A 23,955-nucleotide genomic window follows, 5' to 3' on the forward strand; every position below is an offset into this window, starting at 1 on the left:
CCTATTTAAGCTAAATTTGGAATTAACCGTTTCTGTTTTTTGCTTCAATTAAAAAAGTTTCTAATTGTAAATCTCTGTTGCCACTTGATGTTCAATGAAAGGAATCATGACCCCACTTTTGTGAGTCAGAATTTACTTTTCTATTACGTTTTCAGCTGATGGGTGGAAGGACTGCTTGGTGTGATAATTGAACTGGTAACTGAGATTTTTATGTTAAATGATTCAAGAAAAACCTTGTTAATTGGTAGATTTTAATATTATCCAAATTAATAGGCATTTAAAAATGCAGTATAGTATGTTTTTTGGTAACTTGCTATCAGGATATCTTTTCTGTTTGAATTCTTGTATCTAAAAACAGAAAATCCCCTGAATGGTTATTTTCTTTTATAGGTGGTAGATCATCTAATGCAAAATTACCTGCAGTTCCAACAGTTGGTTCAGTTCCACAAGACCAAGTTTCGAATATGAGGTATTCAAGCTACTAACTTGGATATTTGTGATTTATTCCTTTTGATGACTCTTAAAAATGTCTAGCTACAATTTTTAGAAAAATTTACTTTGTTTCTTTTTTAAAAAACATACATGACGTTTAGAGGCTTGGGAGTATTTTAGAAGTGCCTTCTTAAAGATTATGAGATGTAAAAGATTCCCAAGAAGTAGCTTTTTGTGATTAATAAATATGGAATGCATAACAAATATTTAATTTCACAGGTAGTTAGTAGCTTATGGCTTACGTTTCATATGATTGTAGATTGAACATTTGGAATTCATTGTTCATCTTCCCTAGAAATGCTGAAATAAGAAGTTTATATTGATACTGAATTATAGATAGATTTTTACTGTCAGTTATCTTGTTTAATTGGGTATATGCATTTCAAATTCTAATTTGGAAGGCTGTGAATATATTCCACTACTAGGGCCTTTGTGGCTAGAGTTCTTAATCTGCCTTATTACAATTGGGAAATGCATAACACTTTAAAAATAAACGTACTTGGGTGCTACAAGTGTAGGCTTGTAGTTGTGATGTCATCCAGGGATAAGAGGATCCATGAGATAAGTAGAGAGAAATAGTTTTATGGATAGTACCTGGGAAGAGATGGTTATTGAGCACAGAAGTTTCCAGCAGCTTACCAGTTGATAGTTTCAGTAGCATCTCTTGTTGGTTGTATGAATAGAAAGTACTCTTTGTAGGAATAGTTAATAAGTAGTGGCTGTTTATATATATGTTTGGTTCATAAGTTAGAAACTGAATTTCCTGAAATGCAGAGGGCTTGTTTTTTTTTAAACTCATTAAATATATATATATGTATACCGCTGGACATGGATCCAACCAACCACAGATTGAAAATATTAAAACAAAATTTCCAGAAAGTTCCACAAAGCAAAAATTTGTCTCACAATGGCAACTATTTTTTTTGATGTTTCTTTTTTTGTAGTTTTCTTTTTTAAAATTAAAAAAAAAAATTATTGAAGTATAGTTGACTTACAATGTTGTGTTAATTTCTGCTGTACAGCAAAGTGACCCAGCCATATATCCATATATATATATATATATATATTCTTTTCCATTACAGTTTGTAGGACCTTGTCGTCCATCCATTCCACACACGATAGTTTGACATTGGCAACTATTTATATAGCATTTACATTGTATTTACATTGTATTAGATATTATAGGTAATTTAGATATGATTTAAAATATAGGTTATATGCAAATACTATGCCCTTTTACATAAGGGACCTGAGCATCCACAGATTTTGGTATCTGTAGGGAGTCTTGGAACCGTTCCACTGTGAAAACCGAGGGACAACTGTGTGTATATATACGTATGGGTTTATGTGTGTATACATGTATATAAGAATATATGTACATATAGTCACAAAGAGATATATTGAGTAAATTGATATCATTATAAATGTGCCAGTATACTATTTGCAAGTGAGAAGTTGTTCAGCTTGCATTAGAAAGAAATTGTTTGTAGAGATAGATGTTAGTGAAAAAGAATATAGACTGATTCTTTCAGTTTATAAACATTATTGAGTTTGTAATTATTGAGTTCTCAGCTGGAGCTGAGAACTTAGAAGTGAAGGCATAGTTCTTGATCTGAAGGTGCTCATGGTTTAATGGTCAATAGAAAATTTGTTAAAAGATTGATAGTTTGTTTATGTTGTAATGGGGCTAAAATCAAGTGCTCTCTACTGGCCAGTTAAGCCTTCCAGTAAGAGCTGATGTTTGGAGTGGTTGTTAACCAGGTTGTTTGTGAGGGCTGGGGTGGCAATATACAACAGAATAAAAAAGGCTATTCCAGTTTATGTATGACTGATTCACTTTGTTATAAAGCAGAAACTAACACACCATTGTAAAGCAATTATACCCCAATAAAGATGTTAAAAAACAAAACAAACAAACAAAAAAGTATATTCCAGGCAGAAGGAATGGTGTGCATAGCAATAGTGAATCTTTAGGTAATTTTAAAATTTTCACATAATTTTACAGTTCTATGAAAACTCATTTTAAAAACTAGAAAACTGATAAATACTAATGAATAGTACAGGTAACTTAACATCTTTCTATTAGTATTACAGAGAGGCTCGAACATGCTTTGGAAAAGGCAGCTCCTCTTCTACGAGAGATATTTGTAGATTTTGCACCTTTTCTTTCTCGGACACTTTTGGGTAGCCATGGACAAGAACTGCTTATAGAAGGAACAAGTAAGTGATTCTTCTTTCTTCATACATACATTTAAACTACAGGGTTGAAAACTGAAATGAATAATAAGAGATGCATGGAGTTTTATTGTTTGTTTTCAGCCTTTGACAAGGCTTCTCAAAGAGTCTGTACATGTCTTTTAAAGAATATGGCATGACTGCTATTCTAATCTGTTCAAGGTTTTTTATCAGTGATTTGCATGAGATTTGTGTGCATTAGATTTATTACTGTGTGTTTTGGGGAACAATAAAAAAAGAAAAAAAAAGTATTGAATGAAAGAACTAAGAAATGTTTTAATACATTAAAATTAACTATGAGAATTGAGAATTGGAGAGACTGGTGTTATAGTAATAAGTGGGGTATTTACCTGAGATTTTACTTGAATTTAAGATCTATATAAACAATAGTGTATTGCTACATATTAGGAAAATGAGGAATGCATTATTTGTCTCTGTTAGTGGAATTCTGTTTTACAAATAAGTAGAAAAAACAGTAGTATTTTACTCTATCTTGCTTATATCATACATAGATTACTGGATCTTTTCTAGGTAGGGTACTTTGAGATTGTGTCAAACTAGATAACATGCATAGTAAGTAAGTTGCTGCATGGATTGGAAACCATGCTATTTATGGAATGGATGGAGGGGTATTGGGACTTTTTTTTTACACGAAGCACTTGTCAAATAGTTAAGTGTCTTCTAATATTAAAGAGGTTAACTCAATCAAGTGAAAGTAGACCTTGAATTTCCTCAGACAGCAGGAATCAGTTCAATAGAGATCAACTTTTCAAATGATTAGCTCTATTTAAGAGCTTAACAGACTGACTTCAAAATACAAATCTTCATTCCCATAGCTAGAATTTTTTTAAGGAGAAGCTAGAGGATTTTCATCAATGATAATGTCAAATTGATTTTTTTCATTCAAAAGTGTTTGGACTAGATGTTTGCTAAGTCTGGCTTGTCTGTATCCATGTTAGATGGTTTAAGGATGAGACACATATTCTCCTAAAGCTGAAAAATCATGGGAAAGCATAATTATCTGTATGCAAGTATCTTTAAATATCAACTTACAGCTTTAGTTATCATGACTTTTTGTTGGTTATCAGTCACTAGATGATCTCTAAGGAATTTCTTAAAACTTGTGAAAAAAGCCCCTCTTTTTTTTTTTTTGCGGTACGCGGGCCTCTCACTGCTGTGGCCTCTCCCGTTGCGGAGCACAGGCTCCGGATGCGCAGGCTCAGCGGCCATGGCTCACAGGCCCAGCCGCTCTGCGGCATGTGGGATCTTCACGGACCGGGGCACGAGCCTGTGTCCCCTGCATCGGCAGGTGGACTTTCAACTACTGCGCCACCAGGGAAGCCCAAAGCCCCTCTTTTTATAGAAATAAGGATATAATGGTAATCAAAGTTATAAATAGGTTAATGTTCAAGATATCTGTATCTGAGTGTTAATTATGGGATATCAGCACTTTATTTGACCCTTAAAATATGTATCTATAAGAGTAATAATCATTAGCTAAAATAATAATTTCATTATCATCCCTGCTTTAAATTTATATGGAGTTGGTGATGATTGATATCATTTCCATATAGTCAAAGAATAGCACTGAATTTATTTGAAAAAAAGTTCAGATTTTAGAAATACTGAACTAAGTTTGTGGTGGAAATTTATTTCATCTGCTGAAGGATATAATTGTTTAGCCAAGGACTATTTGACGTAATGAAGTAATAAAATTTGAAAGGAAGTGAATTGATACATTGAAGGACTTCACCCTAATTTATATTTCACATATCAAACATTTATTCTTTTAAAGTGGTGTGACAACTTATTAACTATATTTCATTTTGTAACAGTAAATTGAATGTATTAATTTTAGCCTTTCAGTATAGCAAGACATTTTGGCTACTTAGTTGATCTTTGAATTTTATAATAGACCCAGAAAAATAGTATCACCTTAGATACTCAGAAGTATTAAACTTGCCAATTCTAGATCCTGGAACAAAATTTAATTTAGAATCAATTTCTTATGGTAAATTCTGATAAAATGATAAAAAAGAGGATGATGCACTATTGCTCGTCTATAAACTTGAGCAGTGACTACTCATTGGTCTGTGTTCATAAAAATAGCAAACAAATCTAAGAGTTTTATATAACTTATGTATTTTAAGTTGTGAGGAATCCTTTGGGTGGTGGTTTTATGCATTGTAAAACAGGAAAGTTTTGAAGGGAGGTCATCCCAGCATAGTTCTGTTCAAAAAGCATTGGACTAAAAGGCAGGATACCTCAGCCCTTGTCAGTCACTAGCTGTGTGACCAGGTACTTGAAAATTTATTACTTTTAAATTTTAAATGTGATTTTTATTAATAATTTTAAATGAACATTTAAAATATTTACAAAGTAGGAATTTTAATATCCATGAACTTATTTTTGGCAACTACCCAGACTATCTTTGTTTTGCCATAATTGTTATATCCACCTCCCTTTGTTTTGCTTTAGTGTTTCAGTTAATCCCAGACATCACATTGTTTCACCCCTAAATAATTCATAATTCATATAAAAATATATTTTCTTACATAATCATAATTGCTGCTATTATACCTAATAATATTAATAATAATTCTGTAATACTCAGCCCATATTCATCTTTATTTACAAGATTTTTTTATACTGATTTTCTTCCAATTAAGATCCAAAGTCAGTTTTACTGAATTTGATATGTCCCTTAAGTCCATGTTAATGTCAAATAGTTTCCCCCTATTCTTCCTCTGTTTTCATGTTATTGACTCATTGAAGAAATGTGGTTGGTGGTTCTGTAGAATGTTATACATTTTGGCACTCTGGCTATTCTTGGTGATGTTATTTAACAGTTTCTCTATTTTGTGTATTTTCTGATGGCTTGAAGTTTAAAAGTTTAATTAGATATAATACTTCATGTTACATCATGCCTAAAGTCACATATTTTCTGATTGGCTCAATTTTAGTGATATTAACCCCCTTTTTCAAGTAGTTATAACCCGTTGTAAGAATTGATGTTTTATTACTTTTATTTTTTAAAAGAAGTCTTCCAAAAACAAAGAGACGATTACTTTTTTTAAAAGTTTGTTTTATCTGACAATTACCTTAAGTGATTTCATTGGACACTTCTTATAAATCTAAGGTTCATTATGAGGTCTTTGTGATCTTAATTTTCCTATATCTTAAAACATTTTCCTAATTATCATTACTCATCAGTTATTTCTAGCTATACTAAGGACTAAAATAATAAGAAAACAAGAATACTGGAATTGCCCCTATAATCCTAGGAAAACAAATCATCACTCTTGGATCACCCTCAGTTTTCTTACTGCGTTGGCCAAAGTATTGCATTGTATTTTAAGAAGATATAAATTTGTTTTCTCAGGGGGATCAAAAACTGGTATTTGGGGAGGGCAAAAGTATCTTAGACATTACAGTGGTTTTAGACCTTCTGATGGACAACAGTACGTCTGTATAGTTTATCTTTAGCATTAAAATTTCATGGGGGCACAGTTAAGAAAAAATGGTCTGAAATGTTCCTTAGGCTCCTCAAAAAAGGTTGAGAAATATTGGTATAAAAGAAGTCTGTGGATACCGTCTTTGTGGTCTTATTTTTAGCTTTCACTGAATATAGTTAAGAATTCAGAATTTTTTATTTTCTGCCCATAATAGTGAGGTGAAAAAAATTGACAGGAGAAGACATTTTATAATTACTAGACCAACTGTGGGTGAATTTGAGGAGACAGGGAGTAGTACTCATAATTTTTATCAAATCAGGACTTCATTAATGCACAGCATATTTCTGTGGACAAAAAAGGAAATTGGTTTTCTCAGCATCGTGTCATTCAATAGGAGGAAGGACTTCATTCTACAAAATTTATACAATGTTTTGTGACAAGAACCTGGGACATCTCATTTTGCTAAGAAGGCGTGTGACAGTGTTCATCCATCGTTCATGATGGCTGTGCACCACAATTTACTTGGTGCAGTTCTGAGTGAATAGATACTAAAGCAGGTATATGCCGAAGACAATTGGAAGGAACATTTCATGTAGAAATGAAAAAATTCAGTTGATTAATCATTCTGAATGGTGTTTATAATCTAAAGAAGAAAATATTTTGGAATTCGAGAGAAAAGAAAATGGCTGTTCTCTCTACAACAAAATTTTGAATAATCCAACTTTTCCAAAGTATTGCATTTGATGATGTTAGTTCAAGAAGAAGGACCAGAATTAATGATAAAGTTGCACCTATTAGAATTTTATTTGAAATTTAGAAGCAGTATTTTTAAGATGAATATCATGTTTATAGGTTCATGAGGAGTAGTTAATTATATCCAAATTATAGACAAATACTTTCAAAACCTGGAAAACAGGGAAAAATTTGAGTTTATTATGCTTAAATTCTTACTGAAACTTATAATAATGTTTACACCATCGCTTTATCTTTTTGTAAATTATTTAGGTGACTTAAGATAAATAAATAAAACAACAAACAGGGTTCTTATGTTCCAGACAGTAAATGGTCATGACCATTTTTCATGGTACACTTGAGAATTTAGGTATCTCAGTGCATTCGGATGTTGATAGCTTAATATCTGGTAAGCCATTTAGTACTTCTGAGTTTAATAGTATGGAAAAACAGTGGTAATAGAGGTGGGATAAATAGTCTCTGGTGGAGAAATTGAAGTGGTCTTTGGTTGTGAAACACCAGAAGAGTATAAATCTCTTGGCTTTGGCATTTTCAGTTTGTCTTTTTTGAGGAGACTAAAATTCCATATTGTTGAAAAATCAATCAAAGGTAAAACCAAGAAAACTGAACCCAAGGGTCAGATTATGAGGCTAGTCAGATCCCTGAGCCTACAGTACCTTGTTCACTTTCTGCTAAGTGGGACAATAATAGGATTTGTGTGTGTAAAATGAAAATTGATGCTTCTGCAACAACTTACAACTTCACTCCAAGTGTTGTTTTAAGGCCTTCCTTTGGGTAATCCTTAGAGTCTGAATGTAGATCTGAAGACAGATTTACTGATTTATAAATCATTTCTTGCTTTTTTGTCCATGCAACCAGTGTCACAAAACAATTTAGGTCATAGAGAGATGTGATTAAGTTGTGTAATCTGATATCAAGTCCCTTATTGGGATTATTTCCTGTTTATTTATTCCCAAGGTTATATATTTTTGTTTGCAGTATTGATGCCCTTTAGGTAGGAAGCTTAGTATTAGAGGTCTAATATAAGCTCTTTTTTTGTCTTCTGAAGCCCTTTCTCATTTAAAATCCTCCATCGCCCCCTACCCATGCTTTACAGATCTATAAAATCTCACTCTAAAAAACACATGAATCATTCTAATCAAACTATGAAATGTTATTTGACATCTTACTGTCCTTGAACACTCAACCCACTGATCAGTTGTTGTATCAACCTTCCTGTGGTTTTCTAATCTTTATTATTGAGAAATAAGACTGAAATAAGTAATTTTTTGAAAGTACGAGTATTGAACTATCCTACAATATGCTGTAGAGAGACAAAGGAACATCTAGAAATCTTTCTAACTTTGAACGGCCCAAGACCCTTTTAATCATTATTGTTCATTATCTGAGTGGATATGAAAGGCTGAGCCAGATCAGGGCCTAAATGCTTTGCCAGAAAAGGAAAGGTGGTAGGAATTCTGGTTCCTCTAGAATCGAGCAGTAAGGAATAATAGTTGTAGAAAAAACCTGAATTTACTTGCTGCAAGTAGTGGCTTTTGAAGTTGAAATATATGGAACTTCCTGTAGTTGGGTAACATTTTATGAAAAGTGACAGGTTTTCAGACCAACAAAGGCTACACCACCAATAAGAGATGGAGTATTGCTGTGCCCTTCCTTTCGGCCTTGGCATTAGCCTGAGGAGGTATGGTCATCTTAGCTCTATAGAAACAACAATTTAGTCTAGTTAATGGCCTGTTTGCTTAATGCAACATGTAGATGTTCTGTAGCTAATTTTCATGCCAGTGCTGACACTGTTACCATCATTTCTACGTTACACATTTTTTTCAGACATGGAGAAAAATGGTTTTGACTTTTCTAGAAAGTGAAGGGGGTGAACAACCTGTTTAACTTGAATACTATTTGTAAGGCTACAGAATGCCAACATGTGGCGTCAGCAGGTATGAGGCATCATGACTAAAAGAGGGAAAGAGAAAGAACTACAGAGCAAGAAGATTAAAGAAAGGGAATAGGATGGGATAGGATGCCCACAAGAACTTTAATGTGGAGAAAGAAATAAGGTAATTCTGTGGGGTGTGTGAGGGCCATGAGGCATTATTTTAGTTGTTATACTTAGTTTACTTTGAACTTAAACTTACGTTTGCTTAGAAAAATATAATAATAAAAAATTTTAATTTTTCTACTTATTACTAGTGTAATTTAGTAATTTAGTGCTTTTAATTATTGGCATTGCTTTTTTAAGATACTGGTTATAAAATTTCTTTGAATGTTCTTTAAAGTAGTTACTTTATATCTTACTGTTAATCAAAACTAAAGAATTCTTTAGATAGTTATTAACTATATAAAACTTCCTTCCTGAGATATTTTTGGTGAACCCAAATGAAACATAAAAGAGAAATTATAAATGCATTTATTTATAAAAAATCAAGAATATATAACAGACAACGGCTTGCACTTCTGTTAAGGTTTAGAGTGAGGTCACAGGTCAAGGTACTAATAAGAGTGTTGGGGATGTCTGCTGCCATGAAACAAAATGGAAACTTGATTGATAGCTAGAGGGTTGAAGGGAGAGAGTGTGGTGGAGAAAGCAAAGGTCAGGGAGCCATTTCCCTTCTCTGCATGTATAACAATCAACTCTCTCCAAAACAAAATTTAGGTGATATTGGTCAATATGGCATATGTTGTGCACATTTCTATGAGTATTGTGAAATGTCAGTATATATGAAGTTATAATAAATGTTTTAGTAATTTGAAAGCTGAAATGAAATTGGCTACAAAAAATTGTGGTTTTGATGCCAAGTTTAAAGTAATTACAGAATGTTTTGTTTACACATATGATCAAATATGTATAGGTTTGGTTCTTAGCAAGAAGTTAAATTTTATTTTAAAACCAATTTGGACAAAGTTGTATAGGAAATAAATCCCTTGTTTTTTACTTTGTAATTTAAAAAAAAATTCTCTTTGATATAGGTCTGGTTTGCATGAAGTCTAGTAGTTCAGTTGTGGAATTGGTTATGCTACTGTGTTCTCAGGTGAGTGACAAGAATCAATGTTGAATTAAAAGTAAATTCTCAAGTGAATTCATTTTGCAAGAAAGTTAAAATTGATTAGAAATTTTTGCTACAATAGTTTTGTGCTTGCAGTTTTAAAATAATTTATTTGTATTGCAAAAGGGTTACTTCTTGTGTTTGGGGCTAACAGTTTATTTCGAAGTGAGTGCTGAGAGAAATAGGATAGATGAATGAGAAATAGAGGTTTTTCGAGCCACATTTAAAAATGTCCAGATCAAATGGCCTTGAGATGGCTAAATTTCTTTGCCTTGCATATTAAAGTTACAGAAACAGATTTATTTCTATACCTCGCGGAGTGCCACTCTGACTCCCATGGGAATAATGGGTTTACTTCCCTTTTGTGCAGAGGTTATAAAATGAGTGATAAATAATTTTGGATTCTTGTCATTGCTAATTATTTTTGACATATCTAGTAGATTTGGGAAAACATCAACAAAAATATGACAGCCATCATAATAAGATGTAGTGAATAAATTCCTAAAAGCGAGATTACTTTCATTGTTCAGAAACCTTATACCTCATGTGGTAAACTTTAATGATTTTTTTTTTAAACTTATGTAAAAATCATGTATCCTGTGATATTTTCTTTTCTCTTTAGCAGTTAAACAGATGAATGTTTTTATTGAGAGTTTTTTTTGGTAGTCTTTTAAAAATGATATCTTGCTGGTAGTAAATTCCCCTACTTAAAACTTTAAAATAGCCTTTTTTAATAGGAAGAGTATTGGTCTAGAGGTCAAGGGTTCTGACCCATTTCAAAACCTTTGACCTTCATTTAAAACTCTCCTGGTTTACTTGCCTGACGAATAAGGATAATGCAAAATTAATGTTTCTTTTCATCGATTTATTCATTTTAGTGCCTATATTGCCAAATTTATTTTGACTGTGCTGATGGACATTTCATGAATACAAATTAAAGAATCATAGAAGGTGTGAAAAATCAATACTATGCATTGTCAATAAAATGCAATAAGAACAATTACTTCCAGAGATTACATCTAATGGATTTTTATAATGAACTTGTGAAGAGTAGTTATGTTTGAAGTGGGCTTATTATTCTTAGATTTAGCGAGAGTCATGTTTTTAAGTGAATTATCTACTTTAGAAAACTCCCATTCCTTTACAAACTGACTGGATAAAATTTCCCATTTAGTAATCTGATTTGAAATAATTGGTCGTTTATTTCTTGAATTGAAATTACCATATACCATTCTTATACTGACATGAAATTACCCTTACTTTAAGAATCATTTGCTTACAGTTTTATATGTATACTCAACAGCAGTATGAATTTATTGTTTATAGAGATGTAATTGTTTCATAGATGAAGTTTGATAGTGAAGTTTCACTTTCTAGGTTAGAAGAATTTAATGTATTCTTGATACATGAAAGCTGTTTTAAATATAGTATATTACACAGTGGAATGTTAGAAGCTGAAAAGATAAAGAATGACATGTTTTAAGACACCTATTTGTCATGTATGTCACAGTGCTGTTTAATACTATTCCAATCAAATGGGAATATGAAGATCACTTAGAGTAAGTTGCAAAAGTCAGATCATCTCAAAGTTTTGTTTAAATAAAACACATTATTGGTTTGTTTGAAGTTCTTAACATTTTTTATGGGTTCTCCAAAAGTTCCACGGCATCTCTCTAAGATGTAGCACAGTGCAAAAACTGACATGAAAAATGAAGCTAGAATTAGCTCCAGATGTATACAGATTGTTCTGGGGTGATAATTACATTTTTCACTTTGAATTTTCCTAATTCAAAGAGGTCAGATTGGCAATCACAAAAGTGATTTATTTTGTTAAAAAGTGAACTGTCTTTTTCTACATGAAAGCTTAAGAGAGATGAAATTGAATTTGAAGTCGACATTTTGCAGATATTGGGTGGCTGTGGCTTGAGTTTGACTGATAATTTGTTTTAGTCTGAGATAGGGTGGGAAGTAAATGGCTAGCATCTTGCTAAAATTTTAATCAATTTTGTAAAGAAGAGATGTAGTGGATTGAGTGCCAAAGATCGAAAGATCAGGTCAAAAACTCCTTTTTAATCACATAAATAATGGGATATGCTTATGAACTTAACATCTGCAAATTTGATTTAAAACTACAAATTAGTTGATGTTAATTTCATGGCAATCAGCCATGTTCTGATTATTTTTCTTGAATCCATTCAAAACTTTTTTTTTGTATTCTTCTTAACAAAGTGTTTAAGTCTGCCGTATTTTATTACAGAAGAGAGTTTAGAGCCTGAATTTAAGAAATGAGGAAATGATCACGTTTGGTTTGCTGTCATTAAGACCAAGTAGATCACTATATATTTTGTTAAAGCTTCAGCTAGGATCATATTTTTCAATATCCACTCATTCATTAATAGGTTTATTAGATACCATTTCATATTTTATCCCATTTAAATTTTAACATTTTAAGACAAAATGTTATTATTTAGAGTTGAAAATCTTTCTTAAAATATTTAGCATGTTATTTTTGAGTAAAGTTATATATATATATACTTATGGTTTATTAAGTTATGCTTATTCCTATACTGAAAATAATTCAAGAGCTATTTAAGCTCCAAAACCTGATTTAAGTCTTCTTTACTTCTTTAAAATAAGACTGTATACACCCTTCAGGAAACTGTATATTCTCTGATGCACAGAAAATAATCGAACAACTTCTTAATTATATTTCAGATTCAGTTTTTCAGAAGCATGTAACTTTTTTTTGCCCAATATTTGTTGTGTATGTGTATAAACCTTGTAGAAATCCATATGAATTTAAAGAAAATGTTAAATAAATATTTCAAGTAATATTACTCCAGCATTGTGTAAAGTGTTTATATCCTGCTCATTTGACATTAATATCATTTTTGAAGGAATTGACATTGTATTCAAGGCCACTTTATAAAAGTGTTGTGTTGCTCATCCTAATTCAGTCTGACATACATTCCAACAACACTACCTCCCTTCTTGGGTTTAAAGCTTAATTTATGACTGTGCATTGTGAAGTGCGTCATTTAAAAATGGTTTCAACCCAAAACATCTAATAAATAAATAATGTGTATGGCTACTCAGTAGTAGACTTTCTAGACTAGAAATCATTCCATCGGATACTCAACAGTCCACTATCGGAGAGGGCTGTCAGATAAATCTTATGGTAGCTGCATTCATGTCCTGTAAATCACATATTATTGTCTGAGCCTTCTGCCAGGTCATCTATTCTTTTCCCATTTATCAGAAATGCATAGAGTATATAGAAAAACTAGAAGCACCATGTAGTCTGGCCTGGCATCCTGTGTGAGTAGTTAATTAGCAGTAAAAGTTAATTTAAAAATAGTGTTAGTCTGATTTTTCTTCAATACATTTTTCAACAAAATATGTAGATTGTTGCTATTTTGGGAAATATTTCCTTTGCATGAAGGTAATAACAAAAGGTTTGGTCATTTCTTTCAATATCTCTGAATTATTAATTTTAAAAGTATAATGTTCATAATGAGAACCAGCTATCACTATTCATATGATTCTTTAATGTCTGTTTTGTGGTTGAATTATTGCCATTTGAATTTTTTCCTGAATCTTCATAGTAAAGTGTTCCTCTTTTCCATCACTCTCCTCTAATTTCTTTTCTCTAATTCTGGTTTTCTTCTCCTTTTTGAGTTTATTCCTTCTAAATATGTGACATTAATGTTATTGCTCTTGGCTTTTTATTTCATGAGCTTTTCTTTTTTATAGTTGTGATGAGTATTTTGGGTAAAGTAGATAATTAAAAAAAAAAAAAAAAACCCCGAGAAGGATAGGGGAAAGCAAACCAGCTCTATACCATGGCACAAAGGCATCTTTCATTATTAGGCCTCTCTTACTGTTTGGACCTCATTTCTTATCACTTTGTTTTTGTAACTGTTCTCAAGCTATGCGAACTATTTAAAGTTACCCAAATGTGCCATCATAATTTTGTGTCTTGGCGTAGGCTTTTTCTTTCCCTATAATTTCCTTCCTTCAAATTTGGTGAGTCTAATTGTTGGCTTCTTCTCATCACTCCGAGCTCAGCTTAATTATGCTCTTCTCAGATCATATCTATAGTTGGTATCTTTTTTGCACGTCTTCATCTTAGCACTCATCATATCACAAATTTTAACTATACCTGTGCTAGTTTGCTACTTCTTTATTGCCAGTCTCCCTCTCTCTACTCTAGGTCCTATGAAGGTTACAGCTATTTCTGTTTCATATACCTAGTATACTAGGTAAACTGTGAAGTGTGCCTAGTACCCAGCACAGTCCCTGGCATCTGATGGCTGCTCAGTGAATATATATGGAATAAATAAATAATTCAACTCCCAGCTAAATTGCCATCTCCTCTGGAAAGCTTTCTTTGACTCCTCTCTTCCCCACAACTCTAAGCCTAGGTGAGGTATACATCCTAAGCACTCACTTGACCCACCTTATAGTAATTTCATTCTTTATTTAAATTGTCTATTATTTTTTTTCTTTCCCGTTAGACTTTAAGTTTCTTAAAGGTAAGCACTGTGTTTTATTTTCTATTGTATCTCCAACATTCAACATAATTACTTTTCAACCAAATATTTATATAACTGTACAATTAATAAATGGTAACATTGATCATAAACACTGTATTTTGGGCTTTTACCTTTTGGTCCTTTTCATTATGAAACATCCTCATTCTTTTGTGTGTTATTAAGTGTGTATTAATTGTTCATTTTTATTGTCAGCTATTTTGTCATTGCCAAATATTGTAATCATGTTCATTTATAAATAAGAGTCTTACTTTTTTCATTTTCTTTTGGCTTAATCAGATTTACTTCTTTTTAAAAAATCAGTTATTGAAGCACAATTAATATACAATATATATGTAAATATTTTACAATATTATATACAAGAGTATATATACAATATCTTAAGTGTACAGTTCAATGCATTTAGATATATACACAACCGTGTAATACCCATTTCAATCCAGAAAGTTCCCTGTGCTTCTGTAATCAATCCCTACCGGTATCACCTCAAGTTGCTACTGATTTGATTTCTCTTACTGTGCGTGCGTTTTACTTATTGTAGAACTTAATATAAATGGAGATTTACTTCATTTAACTGTGGTGCTTAACTCCTCAGAGTGTGCTGTATATAGGGTACACGTCAACCTTTTAAACTAAAACTCACTATCTAATATTAAGAAAATGGTGTGGTTTTTAAAAAGAAATAATTGAGTCAGTAAAACATAGGTTATCTTTTGCTAACCACAAAATAAGAATTTTGAGTTTAAATTGCTCATTGGAAATATAAAAGTCATCTTAACTTCCTTATGCATTTTTTTTTACCTATAAGGAAATCTTATGGTATGGAGCTTTTGTGTAGCAGTATTGTGAGGCCATAAACTATACTTCGAAAAAAAAACTTCTAAGTTTTTGTTTTCACTGTCTGTCAGGCTCAGTTCAAATGCTGTCTCTTATACAGAGCTTTGTGTCAGTTTATTTACCCTGAGTCCTCCTTAATATGCCTGCTTGTGGTATTTCTTTTTTTATTTAGCAGACATGTACTGAATGATTTTAAGACAAGTCTCTCCTTTTAATCTAGTAAGAGAGACAATTGTAATACAACATAGAATTTTTATGAGGACTTTAAGAGAAATAGAAGCAAATAGTAGGGGCAGGGAGTGGAATTAGGAATGGGGCGTAAAAATGTATTTATTAATCCCTGTTTAATTTAACTAATTTTATTTCTGTTCATGAACAGATCATTTCAGGCTCCTTTGCCTTTCAGTCAAAAATTTTTTTCCAGGTTCCATCTATGTTTTTGTATAATTTCATCGAGATCAATAGATATTGAAGTTCTTAAAGCATTTCCTCTACTCTTTGCTGTACCTATAATTTTCCTTGGTTAGATTCGTGGTAGCCGGCTACTTGTTTGATCAGTTCTCACTGTCCAAAATTTCCAGTACAGCAAATCCTAGTGTGTACTGTGTGATGAAAATGGATGTTCTCTGAGAAAGCAGACAGTGGTAAATAAGCTTGGAAAATGTTCATTTAAATTTAATTAGGATCTTTACTGGAGGGTTCCTCAAGACCTTTAGTCAATACATGTGTGTATGTGTGTGTATGTCTATAAAAAATATATATATATATATAATAAAGTGTATTGTTGAATCTGTTATGAGAATAATATTAGTATATTTGATCACAAAATGCTTTTTATGGCCATAGTGTGTATGGATAATTTTTGTAAAATATACTTTAGGAAAAACATCAGTGTTGACACAGTGAATAATACAGGAAATGCCTCTTTTTGTATTCTGCTTCTGGTTTTCTCTGCTTCTCCAATCACAGTGATTACAGAAAATCAGTAGATTTGCAAAAGTACAGCTGTTTTTTTCATGAAACACTGTGATTATTTTTACTTCATTCAAGAATTAACTCAATTACCTGTTCTCTCTCCTTTGTAGGTAATTTGGACTCAATTTACATGTTGTTTCTGAAGGGATAGATGTTCAGAACTGATTATAGTAAGATTTGGTATTCTTTCTAGAACAACTTAAGTTTAACCAGGAGTGTTTGTGTGTATTTTTACACACACATATATGTATTTTTACAATATTTATGTAGAACTAATCCAAGCTTAAGAATAAATTCAAATATTTTGACATCAGTTGATTATATAGCTATTTCCTACATTGGTTGAGTGAATCCCATTACCTTTTTAGTCAATATTGTGGCAGTTTATGATCTGTAATCATGTTTAAGTGTCTGGCATAAAGTCTAGAAACCAGGGTCAGAATATATTTTATATTAATGGGATATTACATACATTGTTAGTGACCCATTTGTAGAATCGAGCTTCGCTATGCACTTAAAGAGGTGCAAGAGGTCCAAATAAAATGAAATTAATCTGTATGTGACTGTTATATGATACAATGTCTGGTGAAAGAAATTTTCAGTATTTGTCAAATAAATGAGTAAAATTTTAGCAATAAAATCTTAACAATTTTTAATAGAATAAAGATTTAGTGATAATTTATAGTTACACAGCTAAATTATACAGTGGCTGTTGCTCTTCTTAGGTCATCCATTTATCCATTCAAACAATTAGGATTTGAGATAGCTTGTAATCAAGACCTAGACATAATAAAAATATGAAGTCATTATTAGAGGTTAATTGGGTTAAAGAATTAAGAGTCACGAAATGACTCTGATGCCTAAGTCCAGGGGTTTTCACTAAAATCTGTAGTGTTTTTATGTTGTTTTTTTTTTAAGTATACTTTGTATATAAGGCATTTCCTAAAGTTAGTAGACAACAAAAATCTATGTTGATGATCCTTAACCCTGAGAAGTGAGGGAGAATGGAATGCTGCTAGCAAATTCACCCAGGTATATTTAGGAAGATTCATTAAATTAATAGATGGGAGAGGAATTTACTCTTCCTCTGATATGGTCTGAAGAACTCTATCTTTGACATGTACAGATATTTTTGGCATAAGAACATATAAAAATCTTTCTGTGCATATATTGTGTAATAACAAAACTTATTTAATATGTGAGTTTTTTGCTTTTAATATAAATTAGAATAAAAATAGTTCTAAATCCTATTAACTCTTACTAATCTTCATTTCTTTGCTTAGATGCCCCCAACATTGGATTATAAGTTGTGAATACACCAATTTAGAGAACTCCATCTTAGAGTTAAATTTACAGAGTTAAGTGCTAAAGAAGGGTTAAATTTATGCACATAAGAGCTATTTTCATACTTATGCTATATTATAAGTTTTGTTTCTTTTGTTGGATTGAAAACTCCTTGAAGTCAGGAAGCCATTTCTTTTTTTTTTTTTTTTTTGCGGTATGCGGGCCTCTGACTGTTGTGGCCTCTCCTGTTGCGGAGCACAGGCTCCGGACGCGCAGACTCAGCGGCTGTGGCTCACGGGTTCAGCCGCTTCGCGGCATGTGGGATCTTCCCGGACCGGGGTACAAACTCGTGTCCCCTGCATCGACAGGCGGACTCTCAACCACTGTGCCACCAGGGAAGCCCCAGGAAGTCATTTCTTAATTGTCCATTTTGTCTATGTTGTTTATTAGTGTCAGATTATAATAAAATAATCATTTAATAGATATTTGTTGAATAAATCAATATATTTACCTTATTTAAGTAAAGTTCCCTTTAAATTTAATTCTTGAGTTTTTGATTCATTAAAAAGTATTTTTTTTAGTTAAGGAACAGACACCATTCTATTTAATACTTTTATTTCTTCTATTCAATTTTATCTTAATCTGAAAGGCAATTTAGCCCTTATATCGAGGCTTCAGACCCTAATTCTGAACTCTTACCCTATGCTTACTTAAATGTTTTAAAGTAAGAAAATGATACGCATTAAATCCCTTTCACCTGATCAGCTTTGGGTCTCAAAAAGATCCGTTAAGAGTCACAAAAGGACCTGTTAAAAGTCTCAACTGATGACCTCTTATGAAGAAATCACTTTGTGCATGTAGATTTTCCTCTTTCTGTAGAATTATTTCTATCACGTTTAAGTCACTAGCTTCAAATAACTCAGCATTCATTTCAGGCACCACAGCTTCTGCTAACAAAGGGAATATGACAAATGTTGAACCTCTGGCTCTTAAAAATGATGTTTACCCAAATATTTTAGCACATTGTACATGAAGGTTTCTTAAAAGAGACAAATCTATATCTGAGTAGAAAGATTGCTAAAAGTGCTTGCATGGCAACAAATTTGCAAAATGTAGTAAATGTTTAAATTTGTACTTTGATATACTGTCAATAAATCATTCAACTTTCTTTGTAACCAGCCTTCCTTTTTCCAATGTAAATGGGACTTTAGGGGCAATTGGATTCTTTAAGACCAGTTTATATGTAGCATGGTCCAACTAGGATCAGTATAATTTAATATTTCAACCTTTTCTCAGTGTTACCCCTCCTTTTATTTTATTTTGGATGCCTTTATTCCTCATCCTTAGAATACATTTATAGAAAATTAGTGAATGTAAATTGATTGTCTCTGATTTGTTATTGTCAGTGCTTGTGGCCTTTTGATTGTGAATGGATGAGAATCAATATGGTAATGATTAACATTGGGTTCAAAAAAGTAGGCTTGCAGTACAATCACCTGTTTTTATCTTAGAGCTGCTGTGAATGCTTTGTCCTTATAATGTACAAAGGCTGTGAGCATAGGTGTTCTGTATTGAAGTGCTCAGAATTAACTTAATTTTGTGTGCAATCAAAATATTTGACCTTATGAGAAGGAACTAGAGACCTTTGAAGAAGCATGATGGGAAGCCTGTGGGAGGTGGAGAGGGTAGTTTAAGATTCATGCTATGTCAACCGATCATGAACATCTTAAATGCACTAATAGTTGTGAAGCATTTGAAACCAGCTTAATAACTGCACTTTATGCTAGTATGGAAAAAAAAATTTATAGTTTTACTTGATTCAGATTTTTATAACTTGCTTTTATAGGGTGGACTCATTTGTCTTTAAACAATAGCAAAAACATTAAAAACAAATAAATCAGACTGAATTATTGCATTTCACTTTTAAAAAAAATATTTAACTTGATGGATTAGTGAACATTAATTGATCTTTATTTGAATCTGGATGCAGACCTTTCCAGTATTAATTTAAAGTGCTTTGTAACCAAAGAGAAGCATAATTTAACTTTAGCGCAGGATTTATTCTGAAATACAGGCATCCTGTTGATTCACTAGCGCACTAGGATTTAGAAAACAACACCTTTGAAGGTAAATTTTGTGGAACTGGCAGTACACCCTGTGGCTTGGCAGTCTAGTCAGAAGGATGATACCATGCTGACTATATAACTAGATCTTTGAACGTTATTCTCAAGGGTGGTAAATGCAAAACAAAGTAATATCAACTGGCACTTAATTCTGCAAGTTCCCTGCTGATTGGGGTATTCAGAGAAATGGAACTCTTCCTGACAGGAAGTCAGCCTATGAGTATGGAGACATCTGAAAATAAAGTGTGCTTTAATTTGGCACCCCACCGTTTTACAGCTGGTCTTTTAAATTGGGATTAGGCAGCGAGTTAGAAGAAAAGGGGAATACGTGAATGGAAATATTCTAAGCATAGTGTTTTCCTTTGGTTTTAACATAATTATGATTACAGCTCGGTTTCTGTGTTTCTCAGCTTTGACTGCTTATTGTTTGGTTTTGCTTAGTCCTTTCTTTTTTTTCTATTACTTCAAATTAATCCACTGAAGTTAAAGTATTACAAAAAGGCTAGATTAAAAGCGTAAAGCTTGAGATTGTCTTTGTTTTTATACCAAAACTCTCTGATAACTTTTTTCATAAATAGTATATAATTTAATAGTTTTTAAGCAGAGTAATCAGTTCTTAGGATCTAGATTTACGTTTTGCTGTCAATTTTAAAGTGTTTACACTATTTGCCTCAGTTGACTGAGTTTAGTACTTTAGTGCAGTTCGAATATAATAGCATTATGTATACATATATATATATATATAACACAGTATAGTTTAGGGAGGGACAATTATTATATATAAGTAGTTGCCCATATATTCCATATGTTATGCATCTTTTAGTCAGGCAGCTGTTTTTAGTCAAGCTGCCATTTTGTAATATGAGCTTCCAGAAGCATGCATGCAATTTTAATAAAACCTGAAGTTTGCACTTTGATTTAGGCCTGAATAAAGCACGAATCAGAAGGCTGAAGGCTATTTGTTTTTCTAGTAGTTACTTCCTCAGTTGCTGGAGATGGACTTTGTAGAGGTGGCTGTTGTCTCCATCATGGGTAACAAAAGGAGAAAGGGAAAAGTCACTTTGGAAAGGGTCTTAGGAAGAGACTGAGGTCAGGAAAATGCTGTGATGATAGATTTTTGAATTTTAATAAACGTTTTTCCCTCTGCCACTTGTTAACTCTGTAACCATGGGCAAATCACTTCACTTGCTTGAGACTCAGTTTCTTATTGAGTGAAATGGGTGTAATAAAGATTATATTAGATAATATATGTAAAAGGATGTAGAACAGTCCATAGAGCAAAGTAGGTTGTAAATTAAAGTTATTAGTTTCTGAATCTAAGTGTTTTTAACAGCACACAAAATCTTCTCTTCAGTATTTTTAGTGCCTCTTGTTTTCTTTTAATGAAATTAGATTTTTCATATCTATGCTTTAGTCCACCATTATTTTCTGCAGTGTCTCTCTTTCATTATTTTCTCTTCTTTCTATGATTATATGCCCAGTCTAGTCCATTTTCATCTCAAACCATACATTATTAGATCTAGGAGATATCCCATAAATTTGCAGTTTTGGGCCATTTTCATGTAGGCAAGGTTAATGGTTAACATTCATATTTTCCATAGGCTTCCAAAGGTGATCCCACTGTTTCCTGTGCTAGCTATAGTGATCAATCCTTTGGAAGTCAATAAAGTATACCTTAATACAAGTGAGATGGATGTCATTTTAGGGATTAGTACTCCAGTGATTTTCTTAAAGATGTCTTCTGTATATTTCAGTGCTTTTTATTTATACTACATTACTTTCAACACACCTCCTGTGTTACCATAGTTGAGAAATGCTTTTATAACAGTTAACCTAGGTCACTGATTATCAACCTTTTTTTTTTCTGGCCAGATACATCATCATTAACAGTTGCTCATTATGATGAGTCTCACCCTGAGTGCTGTCAGAATCGGGGAGACAGGCAGGGACAAAAGGAGGTATCATTTGAAAAAGGTCTCCATAAAGAATCAGAAATTCTGATCCAGCTTATTCCTGAATTAGAGAAATGGCCTTTTCCTTTGTGTTGATTTTTACCTCTTTCAGTACGTACTAACAAGTTGACTTTCCTACAGGAGTCTCTTTGTATTTCCTTTCCAAGAAAAGCTGCAGTTTACTGTCTTATCAAATTCACACCCCACTGCCTTATTGTAAAGCTCTCTAATATCTATTTTATTTTAGTTTCCACTTGTTTCTCTGCTGCTTTGTAAGTAGCATTCAGGTATTTGACATATGTGTTACGTGTATCATGTCATTTTGTGGGTATTTTCCCAGAAAAATCAAACTGCCTAAACCCGAATCTGTTCTGACGTTCTTCTGACATCTTCCTTTCCACAAGGTGCTTTTACATATAGTGAGTCTGAAAATGCATGGCAATATCCTAATACTGGATACATAGGACATTCTTTTTGATAATAATTATGTATTTTTGAAAAATTTTTGTTGGAATCTCAAGTTTTCATTAGACATTCTGTTAAAACAGTGGAATTGTCTTGTTCAGTCTGTTGATTTGTCATGTTATTCTGATTATCAGATACCACATAATTGAGAGCAAACTTAAGGCTGGTTTCTTATTGTTCTTTTTTCAGAGGGGAGGTGGTCTATTCCTTTACCTAAGAAAGCTTACAGCTTTGCTTAATCTTTCAGAGTTGTGTCCTATTTATATGTATTGAAAAGATTCACTGTTGTTTTGTGGCACTAAATTGTAGCTTAGTTTGTGAACATAGGTTTCTTTTTTTCTGGTACTGTAAGTTAAGGAAGAGAAAAGGAGTTTGATCATTGGCAGTGAGAAAGTAAAACAACGGGAAAGTTTTTTACAAAGAAGCTTTCTAATTCTTGTTAGTATCTTAACCAAGTCTGAATTGCTGCCTTACTTATTTGGACATTTGGCAGTGCTGTCATTGCTTTTCTGCTAATTATTAGGAGTTGTTCTTAATGATATCTGCTTGTTACCTGTATCTTCTATCTCAGCTGCCCAGATCTGAGTTTCTTGTAGCCTGGTAGCTGAATTTCTGGAACTGAAAACAAAACCAATCACAACTCAATCATTGTTAGAACCAACACCTGTAGCACAAGTTAACTTGCTTAAAAACTTTTCCAACTCTTGCCACAATATACTAATTTTTAAAAAATGCCTTTATTTCTTTTGAATCTTTTGAATTTTGTTGAACTTTATAGTAAAGTCACTTTTGTTCAACTAGCTCTTTCTGTTCTTTTAATTTGGTTTCTCTAGTACGATCGGCTGAAAAATGGCGCCCCAAAAGATATTCACGTCAAATCTCTGGAACCTATGAATGTTACCTTATTTGGAAAGAGGGTCTTTGTGTGATTATGTTAAGGATTTTGACATGAGGGATACTCCTGCGTTATTTGGATGGGCCCTACATGCTGTTATATGTATCCTTATGGCAGAGAGTCAGAGGGAGATTAGCGATAGGTACCCAGAGGAGGAGGCAGTATGATGATGGAGCAGAGAGCAGTGTGGTCACAAGCCAAGGACTGCTGACAGCCACTAGAAGCTTGGGAGAGGCAAGGAGCAGATTTTCCCCTAGAGCCTCCAGGAGAAGAGCAACTTGATTTTGGCTCAGTGAAACTCATTTTGGACTCCTGGCCTCCAGAACTGTGAGAGAACAGACTTCTAGTAATTTAAGCCACCAAGTTTGTGACGATTTGTTATAGTGGCCACAACAAGTGACTAATCTATCTAGTGAGTGTTCTTAGTGCCATGCTCTTCCCTCCTTCACCTAACAGTGTTAAATTATGGTCTCTTTAACAAACATTTGAATGTTTGTTATAAGGGAAATTGAGTCAGATTCTGTTGAGAACCCCAAGAGATAGGCATCGCTACCTTTAAAGAATTTTACTGTAGTTGAGACAAATTCCAATTTGTAAAGTTATTGACCCAGAAAAAAAAAAGGCAAAATAAGCTAGTATTGCATATATTTCTAATGGAGATGAAATTGATATGAATAAAATACTGCGAGAGAGATGCACCACTGATTATTTGTGCAGCAAAACCAGGTTATCAAGTATTTCATTTCACTATTTTAGTTATGTTGTAGGTCAAAATGACCTACATGGTAATGTTTATCCATAACATGTTTTAGGACTTTTGCATTGAACTTAAAGTTTATACCAACTAATATCTCATTAGGTACATTGATAAATATTTGAAAATATTATGGAA

General features: G+C 32.7%; 1 protein-coding gene across 1 annotated transcript in view; it reads left to right on the forward strand.

Annotated features, from left to right (window-relative positions):
* Positions 1 to 23,955, forward strand: part of LRBA (LPS responsive beige-like anchor protein) — a 732,049-nt gene that overhangs the window by 200,969 nt on the left and 507,125 nt on the right. The window contains exons 32-34 of the mRNA XM_030878183.2: positions 391 to 469; positions 2,579 to 2,712; positions 9,903 to 9,964. Coding sequence (XP_030734043.1) covers positions 391 to 469; positions 2,579 to 2,712; positions 9,903 to 9,964 — 275 coding nt within the window. The remainder of the gene's footprint in view (positions 1 to 390; positions 470 to 2,578; positions 2,713 to 9,902; positions 9,965 to 23,955) is intronic.

The sequence above is a fragment of the Globicephala melas genome, chromosome 5 (genome assembly GCF_963455315.2).
Source record: "Globicephala melas chromosome 5, mGloMel1.2, whole genome shotgun sequence".
NCBI classification, from domain to species: Eukaryota; Metazoa; Chordata; class Mammalia; order Artiodactyla; family Delphinidae; genus Globicephala; species Globicephala melas.